The 10,304-nt window shown below is 38.2% G+C and overlaps 1 protein-coding gene across 1 annotated transcript; it reads right to left on the reverse strand.

Annotated features, from left to right (window-relative positions):
- Nucleotides 1-5,905: 5,905 nt before the first annotated feature.
- On the reverse strand, nucleotides 5,906-9,844 carry LOC104081629 (chromosome unknown open reading frame, human C5orf15). Its single transcript, XM_009584457.1, has 2 exons — nucleotides 9,230-9,844; nucleotides 5,906-7,496 (listed from the first exon to the last, which is right to left on the reverse strand). The coding sequence occupies exons 1-2, from the start codon at nucleotides 9,842-9,844 to the stop codon at nucleotides 7,365-7,367; spliced, it is 747 nt and encodes a 248-aa protein (XP_009582752.1). The 3' UTR covers nucleotides 5,906-7,364.
- Between the last annotated feature and the right edge of the window lie 460 nt (nucleotides 9,845-10,304).

Below are 10,304 nucleotides of genomic sequence, written 5' to 3' on the forward strand. Positions count from 1 at the left end.
AGCTTTCTGGTCAAAGCTAACCACCATCTAATCACCTTACCGCAAACCACACAGCCACAGGGAAGTACATAAGGTGCTACCACCTCCCCCAGAGTCACCGAACCGCTACGTATGAGCGCACCGCAGCCACCTCTGTGTAAAGTTGTACACCTTATATTAAGCTGAACATAATGACAAAGAGCCCCAAAAAAGGTTGCCTCTCAAACTGCCCCAATGCTGCTAAGATAATGTATGTCACACAGCCTTATTGTCGTTTTGCGGTATGATCCAGCCCAAACCCTCTGTTCTCAGAGAGGATCAAGGACAGTTTTTCTTCTCTAGGGAGCACCTATTCAAATGCAGAGAATCTTTCCCATAAATGATACTGAAAATGTAACATCACTGCTTGGGAGACTGTGGCTTAATTTCTGCATGATGCCATTACGCCCTTTACTTCCACCTTCTTTCCCTCCCCAAACAACACGGAATATAATTCTCCTTTTCTGAACATCTGGCATTCCAGCTGTTGGGATTCACAGTCAGCGTGCATTAGAAATTCAAACCCATTCTAGATTAATTGGTAGAATTTGTCAGCTAATACTGAAAGGGCAATTTTTAGATGTTGAAAACCCTTTGCACCTTTATAAAGGATAATCAGCTGTTCCTTGCCCCAGTGACTACAGCTCAAGAACAGTCACCCTGTTACAATTTAATTTGGAGACTTAACGGAACCATTAAGAATAAGTGTGAGTTAACCTTAAAAGGTACATCCTGAAATGAGCCACCACAGCTCATTGTAATGTAGAAACTATGTCATGTAGGTACTTCTGAAAGTTTTATTCACTGTCCCCCACTTGCAGAGTTATATGGAGAGCATAACCATTTTCCCCTCTGACAATCAGTAAATAAATACAGGGACAAAAAGGACTTCCATCAGTCACCATGTGACACTGGAAAATGAAAGGCAGTAAGGTGCTAAAAAATATACAACATAATTCCACTGCTTTGCAGAGCTAGCTGATAATGAGTACCAGCTTTGTGATTAAGAAAACGCAAGAGTCCCCTAATTCATGTAATCTGAATTTGAAATATTTCAGCATCCTTGGTACATCTGTGAACCTGAGCTTCAGTTCTCAACCCCACCAGCTTCCTTAAATAGCTTAATCACATCCATTTCAACATTGTTTACAGAATAGTACAAAGTGATTAAATCTGGTTTCACTTAATCTTTAATAAAACCTCAGTGAGTGCACCTCAATAAGGGTAACATGACCTTCGTATTTTCATTTTAATAAAGTTAGGAAATTGCCAAGATTAGTGATTTTCAGTGTTAATAACTTAACAGGGTGTTAAGTTAACCTCCTTAAGGAGGGTGCTAAATGATTTTGATAATGATTTAAGGACCAATTACAGAAAAGATGTCATTCTTCCCTTTCTAATCAGATATGTTGTAAACAGCGAAGCTCAGAAGTTCTGATATTAACCATTTTTTATTACAGTGAGGACATTCATATGCTCTGTATCAGAAAAGTTTTAACAAAAGACAGTATAGGGACTCCTCCTTAAAGGACACTTGATTGTAAAAGAGAAGGTGTAAGAATTATGTTATTAGTTCTGCTGCTTTGTGGTGGCTGGGATATACGGCCTTGAAGATTACTGCTCTATCAGCCTTACGTGAGGATTTAGCACTGCCATAAAGCTACTCAGCCTTATAGGAGCACAAAATGCAGCTTCGGTTCGTATTTGGGACAGGAGCGGGAAGCTGTATGGCCAATTGCCCAAAAGGGCAATTTTTAGATGTTGAAAACCTTTTGCACCTTTATAAAGGATAATCAGCTGTTGGGTACTGTGACGTTGGGGACCATGCACGCACCATCACTGCAATGGGGCAGCAACTCCCCTTAGCCTGCCCGGTGAGCCCGCTCAGGGATTTCCCTCCGAGAACACCACCACAAAAAACAACCCAAACCAAAAGAAATCTCAAATCTCTGTCCTAAACATTCCCATCGCTTGCCTTGAGCCAGCTCTGGCTGCACGGTAAACCAGCTCAGTGCCCCAAAATGACTGAAAACCAACCCAGGAAGAAGCAAGATTAAAAAAGAAAGGAACTGTTCTGCTGGGTTAGGAACCTGCTTACCTTCCAGAGCAGGGGAGCGTGGCGTGGCGAGGGGAAGCAAGAGCCTCCTCTCGGAGCATCAGGTGCTCCCAGTAACCCAGCCCCACTGGCCGCAGGACCATCCCACCACCCACCTGCAACATTCACCTTCCTGATCACAGCTCAGGCAGAAGGCGGGAGAGCTCTGCCTGGGAGGACCTGCTCGTCCCTTTCGGAGCAAGGATGGCTGCTGGATCACGCCCTGCTCGCCCCAGCCCTGGGCAGCATCGCTGCCTCGAGGTTTAGGCAGAAAATTGAGGCCCAAGCGAGTACCAGCTGACAGCCAGATTTCTCTTTGCGCAGCATGCCAGCTTTTCACGGACAATAAAAGCTAATAAAATGTCACCCACTGTGGCTCATCGCAGGTTTCCTAAACTGACCATGACTTGGAAAACCCCTGACCGATGTTTTGTCCACCTTGGCCTGCAGCTGTGCTGCTCCCTATTTGGAAACTAAGCAAAGATTTCCCAAGCCTGAGTTACAGCTGTAAGAGCATCCCCCTTCTCCTTCTAATATTCATAGTAGTCTGTGTTAGAGCCACAGAAATATCCCTTTTCGCTTCCTACTATTTTTGTAGCTTTAAAATTTATTTAAGAGAGATCACATATTTCATCTCCATGTCACAAATTAATTTCCCGTAACTCAAACCACCCTGCTCAGATAAACCTTTCTCTATTCACCCTGTATACAACTGAGCAGCAGCCAAGGACAGTTGACTTAGCTGAGTAATATGCACTGGTGATAAATGAAAATTAAACTATAAATATTTCAAAATACCTGATTTCCTGGATAGTAAAAGTGAAATGTATCATTTGTTTAAACTATCCTATTCATTATTTCTTTCCTCATTTCATGGAACTCAACAACTAACGAGAACCTACATAAATAGAGCTTCAACCTTCATTTTGAGAAGTTTAATCAGAAAGCTCTTCAGGAATATTTTATTCCTTTTATCAGAATATTGATGGAAGTCATAATTCACCTTAATGTGAGAAAGTTTCCTTTCTTCAGTAAAGAAATTCATCAAGACATTTCTTGTTGGTAAGATCCGACATAAATCTGCTTGCTTTTTCCTCTATTTGATCTCAGCACTTTATGAATTTTTGATCGCCTACTCTTAATTTTCCACAAGCAAATTCAATTAAAGAAATTAAAAAACAGTAGTTCAATCCCGATTACCTCATCAGCAAATGGCTCTTTTATTGCACAATGGATGACATATGCTCACTCTCCCGGTGCTGGTGGAGCCCTTATAAAACTGGATCACGAGAAACCGTTCCCTTTTTATTGGTGCTATTAGGAAACAGCATATCAACTACCCAAGTCAATTCAGCAAGGCACTTCCCCCGTTCAGGCAACAATCCAAGGGCTATTGCGCATGAAAAAATATCCTTGGAAAAAAGCGTTGAAGTCACTGTGCGCATTTCAAGTCTTCCATCTGTACAAGGGTGCAGTCCCTTTTTTACAGTACCAAGACGACAGTGACACACAAGTGCACCGGAGAAGCAAATCAGCCCAGTCATTAGCCAGGGCAGAGGTGACAGTTCACTATTTTCTAAGTTTGTTTCCAGTATCATCTTGTGAAGGTGAGCAAGTATATGCCACGTTGCAGGGACTGGATGGCAAGATGCCTTTGGTAACAAGTTGATTATTTAGCACTCACCTTTTCGGGACACAAATAACCAGTGTTAATTGGTACTGCAGTCTCTATGTTATGCTAGCGTTATTAGCTGAATGCTGGAGCAGATCAGCAGTGGACAGGTTTTAAGAACAGCAATATTCCACAAACATCATCACCTAAATTAATTTGCTTAGATGCATCCGTAAACCTTCTGCTTCGGTATGACCAAACCTATCTCTTGGAGCAGGTTGCTACAATCACTGTGAACCTGATGGAGCAAGAGTCACGCAAGTACTTAAAATACATTAACATCCTAGAAGTGAATCCATTTAGACAATTCCCCAAATGAAACCCACTGTTTAAAGAACTTCAAAGATTTCAAATTCATATTAATTCCCTGTGAATTTAAAAACATTCAAATAAGCTGCCCTTAGTACCATTACTAAAGAGGCTTATTAAAAAAATATTTATATAAATACTTAAAAGAATTTTTTCTTATTTGTGAGATAAAGAGGATGTTCACAATAGCTAGAGCAAGTAAAGAATAACTGCTCATCTTAAGTGCTTGGAGTGAAGTGCTTGGAGTGAGGCAAAGCTGCGCTCTGCTAGAGAAGACACAAGTGTGCGCCATGATTTCATGACCTCAAATATCAGTTACCTAACTCAAAATATTTCAGTACTGACAGGACTATCAAGAGCAAAAGGCTGAAGATATGATTTTCTCCTCTAAGGTAACCTCATGCGAGAGCATCTTGAGAGAAGACAGCTAAAGGGACATCTCAGAAGAGCATTTAACATTTGCAGTACAGCCAAAGTGAGTTGCAGTCCATTAGGCCTAAATACCATTAGGTGCACCTAATAAATACTAAGTCTGTGGGACAAGTATGTTTAGCGGTGCTGTGACAATAAGAGCATTTTAAAATGTGATGACTGCAAAACAAACTGCAAAGCAGCAGGTTTAGTAATTGAGTTGACATTAGGCCTTTGACAGTTTTCCCTAAAAGGCTCACAAAAAGCAATCTTGCTATTAGCTGTGTGCATTCCTCCTCCAGTAAAAGTTATAGGGTTTTAAAAGAGTGGGTTTGTTGGAAGGAACAGCTCAAAAGCTGGAAAGCTAATAAATTTCTCTCGCTACAGACAGTCTTTTCACAAGGACAAACAATTTGAGGGAGGGAGGGCAAGGAAACGCAAGATTTTTCCACCAATATATTAACATATAGTCTTAAAGAAGACACTGTTACTCGTTCAGAAAGCCTGGAAGAAAAACATTTAGATTGGTCAGTCGAACTATGCTTCAAGAGCTTTGGAGAACATCCAAGATGGAGTAAGGTAACACATCTACAAACTCCAGAAATCAACAAAATATGCCTTACTTCTACTAATTTAGGTCTATGTTGATTTTCCACATTTTTAAAATAATAGTTAGTATTCTAGCTATAATAGTCAGTATTCTAGCTATAATAGTCAAGTGGCTGAAAATGTAACATCTGCCTTAATGGCCTAATTCACTGGATGTGTTTAAGAGAAAATGGCATTTGAAATGAAACTTTTAATGTGGGTATCATCGTACTTCTGTGCAGTCGAGCACTTCAGTATCTCGTTCAGGGTTCTGTGTAAGGCCTGTGGTACCAAGCTGAAAGGAACCGCAAGTGTTCTGCAAGTTGTGAACATACTATTGTCTAATGTCAAACCCACTACACTTTATGAATGTTATTTAGGGAGAAAGCTACTGAACTTCTCGGGTGCGAAAACATTAGCCTCCTCCTCTCCAATTCCAACATTTAAACATCCTAAAGGAGCTTTGCAAAGTAACCTTTCCCTTTGGATCCTGACCACAGCAGTGCTACGCTTTAATGTGGGTAAATTTAGGTAAGAGTTTCAAGTATCTTCCACGAGAATTACTGATTATACAACTTAGGTAAAAAATTACTTGTTAAAGAACTTACTAATTCCTACAGTTTAAAAGATTTCATTTAAGCCTTGCTATCTACCCTATATACCATTTAACAGATGCATAAAAAAAACCTCTGTACATGCCCTACACAGTGAATTTAATCGGTAACAGAAAAAATGGTTTTGAACTGGTTGTCCAATCCCAAGCACATGCAAGCTCTTTATCGTATGGTACTGTATAAAAGCAGTGAAACAGTTAAGAAACACAAGCTTATTATTGTCATTTATTTTAAAAACCTTATTCAAAATATTAAGTAATACAACTCCAAATATGATAAAAATTACTGCAAGAAAAGTTTTGGGATATTTTGTTTGTGCTTTACTTCTTGTGGTTATGAAAAGAATGCATTTAACAGTAGGATTTAGAACTTCTAGCACTTCATTCGTAAGAGTATCATGCCTTCAGACTCTTCATGCCAACAGCTGCAAAGTTGATTTTTCCAAAATATTACATAACTACTTGAATACCAAGTTATTAATTATGGGGTTCTGACGCACCGTTATTTACATATTTATCAGTCTGAAAACTAAATCACAAACAGAATGTACAGAAAACTAAGATTTTATATTTTACAACTCATGAAAACATAAATAATGAAAGTACAAAAGACAAGGTAAAAAAAACCTACTGTATCAGTAACTTGATTTACACTAATGCGTAAATGTTTGTCAAAAATTAGAGTGCACTGTCCACAGACTGGCAGCCCCACACACCACTACTTTCATCTGCCTGTTACCTGGGTCAGAATAACAACAAAATAAATTATTCTTACATTCTCAGGCCTCTCCCATTTATAACATAGCAAACCACACAACTGTTTCCCAACTGTCTGAAAATTCAACAGAAAGCTTCAATGTATTGAAAGCCTGTCAACTATCTATATTTTAGTAAGATTATTCAACGAGGCTTATTTTCCATTCATTAATTACAAAGGTAATGAAATAGTCATAAATACCATTAGAGAAAAAAATTGGACAGTCAAGAAGCTGCATACCTTCACAAAGATCTTGAACATTTTAAAGAAATATATGGTATGTAACTTCTGAAATAAAATGGTTTCTACATAATTATTTTTTAAATTATTTACTGCATGAACACATACAGAAATTATGAAATTGCCATGCCAGCTATTCTGCCTAAAATAGGATCAAGTTATGCAACAAGAAAACAGAACCAAAAAAAAAAACAAGATGAAAGATCTGCAGCATCAGGATTTAAGCATAGAAAAAAGTAATTATATTTTAAGTTTGCAATATAGTGGGATTTATGAGCCATATAAGTGATTAGCAAAGAGATCATTAACTGGATTTAGTGATGCCAAAGTCATTAATTTATTAGACCTAAAATATTTTATGCTTATTTTTTGTATTACCACTGTTAAAACTGCTCCAGACAGAAGGGATGATGCTTAATGAATGGAAAGAGCACTAATTATTAAACTCTGTATATCTTTATAGTTGATATAAAACCTGACCAAAGTAGCAAATAGATGTATCATGCCCTTGATCTTGCATGAGATTTAATCTCAAAAACATCCAGGTCAAAGAGAGTACATCTCATTTCAGTACAAGCAGCGTATTTAGAATACCTGAATATCATTACATGACTAGGCAGGCAAAGAGCGATAAGTTCAGCAAACTCAAATCACAGTGCTTTCAAAATACATAGTCATTAGTTATTTTCAGGGAAGGCATTGCTTCGTTAACATTTTGATCTAAACGATGATATTCTACTGTCCTAGAGCACAGACCATCCCTCCATCTTCGGCTCTGGACCAATAAGAAGATCTGAAAGAAAAAGCAGCCAACTTACACAATGGTATGGAGAAGCATTTTGCATTTGATGAACAGTTCTATTGATATCACAATTCTACCCCTTGAACCTGGCAATGGCATTAGTGTTTCCATAAAACACAGCACTAGTAGTCAGCCATTTCCATACTGTCCTTGCCATCAAGTCACTTACTGGGAACCTCAGCTGCAGCTTGGCAAAAACACGGCATTCAACCCGTAACTCTTTCAGTAAAGATGTGTGTAGCTTCAGAAGTACTGCCTATACAGGCTATTAAACTATCCCCAGATGGTGACATTTGTTAGTTTATTCATCTTACCTATTTTGGCATTTCACCCTTGTTAAAAGTAATTGTATTACTGGTGCTGAAACAAAGGCAACAGAAGCAGCAATGGTGTAATTTGATAAACTGTTTCTGCATTACAGCTCAGTGCCTCCTTCAGCAATATCAGCAGAGCAGTTAAAGAGGCTATATGATAAATAAAAGCACTCAAGTGATCAGATTTTTAAGTGTCTATTATCTTCACCCTATTTAGCCTTGTTTCTTACCAACATCATCTAAGAATCCACTTTACTAGACAGGACAACTATACTGGCAAAAGGGGAAATGGGACGGTGTAAGTGGGCACAGGGAAAGAAAAAGGAGAACCTAAGTTGCCTCACAGAACCACATGCCATTATCCATGTACTTATCCATGTATTTTCTGTTCTCAAAATTATTTCTAAGTGCTAAAAAGTAGTATCAACAGATAGCTTTACAATTACCCAAATGATACTACAGGCATCATCTCACTTATGTAGCAAAGACAAGGCAATTTTTTATCACTTCCCTCAAAGTTAAATTTTCAAATGTAACACAGTCTTCAACATTTTTCCCCATAAAGACTTAGCAATGCACATTCCAGATATGTCATTGCACTATAAATCAGAAGTTTTTGGGTTTTTTTAGCTGTGTCTTTTCAGAGTCCCCCAAATCCTTGACCAAATCAGTGTTCTCTACAAGGATAAACACTAAATTTTCCTCATATCTAAAAACTAACCTATGATTTAATTGCAGATTCATGCAGGCATCTGTACTGGGTCTGGCGGGGCTAGAGTTAATTTTCTACGCTAGCAATATATTTTGAAGTAACACTAGTCAGGCCAGTTTTGAGATACAGAGAATTAGTTTGAAGAAATAGTTACCTGAAAACACTAACTTTGGGCTTCTCTAAATCTGGAAGAGTGTTGAACATTTCCTAAAACTTTGTAGTTAAGTCCTCAGAAGATCTATGATATAAAGACCACCTTAAACTGAATACTTATTACAAGGATTATCATAGTTATAACAAGAACATTCCCAAGCTATTTGGGATAAAACCTTCCTTAATTTGCTGTTTATAATCCTGTGCAGAAACAAAAGCAGTTAATCAATCATCTTCACTCGATTTGGCTCAGATCTCATTTATAGAACTCATGTTGTACACTGCCAGTGTCCATTACTGAACTGATGGATTACTGATGTCATCAATTAATTGATTTTCTAATCTAAAATGTTTGACTCAAATTCATTTTCATTGTGCAAATAAAAATGGCAGTAATTATCTGCATATTGTATCACAACAAGACTAAGTGGTCAAAGGTTTCATCCTCCAAAAAGCTAAGTTCCTCTTATTAAAAAACTGTACAAGGCAATGCATTCATTTTAAATACTAAAGCTGTTTCTCTCAACCTTTCGCAGCAAACCTACCTTCCTCTTATTGTGATAGGTGACATAAACAACAGCTACTAAGAAGGCAACTACAACCAGATGAAAAAAGAAATGGCTATCTTCTTCAAACCCTGTGACAGAAACATCTTTTATCTTCTCATCAAGGGTCTTGATCTCCTCATTGTAATTACTGATGGTGTCAGAGTCATCATCTTCCGGCATCTCTAGAAGGTTTGGGTTGTATCTGGAATTCGATGTCATTTCATAAGGGCCATAGTCATCTCCTCCATCTGACTCCATAGTTTCTTTTATGATGGGTGGTGAACTATTTAGTGTGTCTTTCAAATCTGTTAGAAGATCTTCTTCCTCAATTTTAGTATCTTCAGAAGCATCAACATCCATTTGAGATACAGGACTAGCAGTCACCGCACGAGAGAGAACATTGGGTGGAGAATCACCTTTTGCTGTAGATGGTTTTATTGCGGTCACCGAATTGATTTTAGCTGTTGTTGGGAACACCTCTTTTTTTGTTGGGCTTGCCTCTTTTTTTGCTGGGGTTATACTCTGCAAGCTGTCTGTCAAATTTTGAGATCTGTTTAGTGTTTTGTTCTCACTTTTAGAAGAAGTATTTTTTTCCAGCATCTCCACTTTCATAGAATCTGAGAAAAGGATGAGAAACGGTCAATATTAAGCACAAGGCACTACCTTCTCTTGTGATACTTCAGCTATAAATGAGAATTATTGCAAGGCATTTACTTTATAGACAAGAAATCATATGATGAACAGGGCATATTTCACACTGCAAACTTTTTAGAATTCATATGCAGAAATACACACTCCTGTACTTTGGCAACTTCAAAAGAGAAGTCTTGAGTGGGAGAGGAATTAAAGCTTGGAAGCACGTGCTTTCTACAATAGTATGCAAAGTGTCCCTGAAAAACTTAGAATGCGTATTTTCCAGACTTAGAACTTCAGAGACATCCCTCCCTCTGTGGATTGATGATGTCTTCTAGAATCATACGCGATTAGTATTTTCTCCATCACCAAACGCTTTCTCCCACAGAATTTGCTGAGGTCTACAGAGGAAGAAGTTCTCAGTAAAGCTTTTCCTGCA

Source organism: Fulmarus glacialis, unplaced genomic scaffold (genome assembly GCF_000690835.1).
Source record: "Fulmarus glacialis isolate BGI_N327 unplaced genomic scaffold, ASM69083v1 scaffold769, whole genome shotgun sequence".
Classification (NCBI taxonomy): Eukaryota; Metazoa; Chordata; class Aves; order Procellariiformes; family Procellariidae; genus Fulmarus; species Fulmarus glacialis.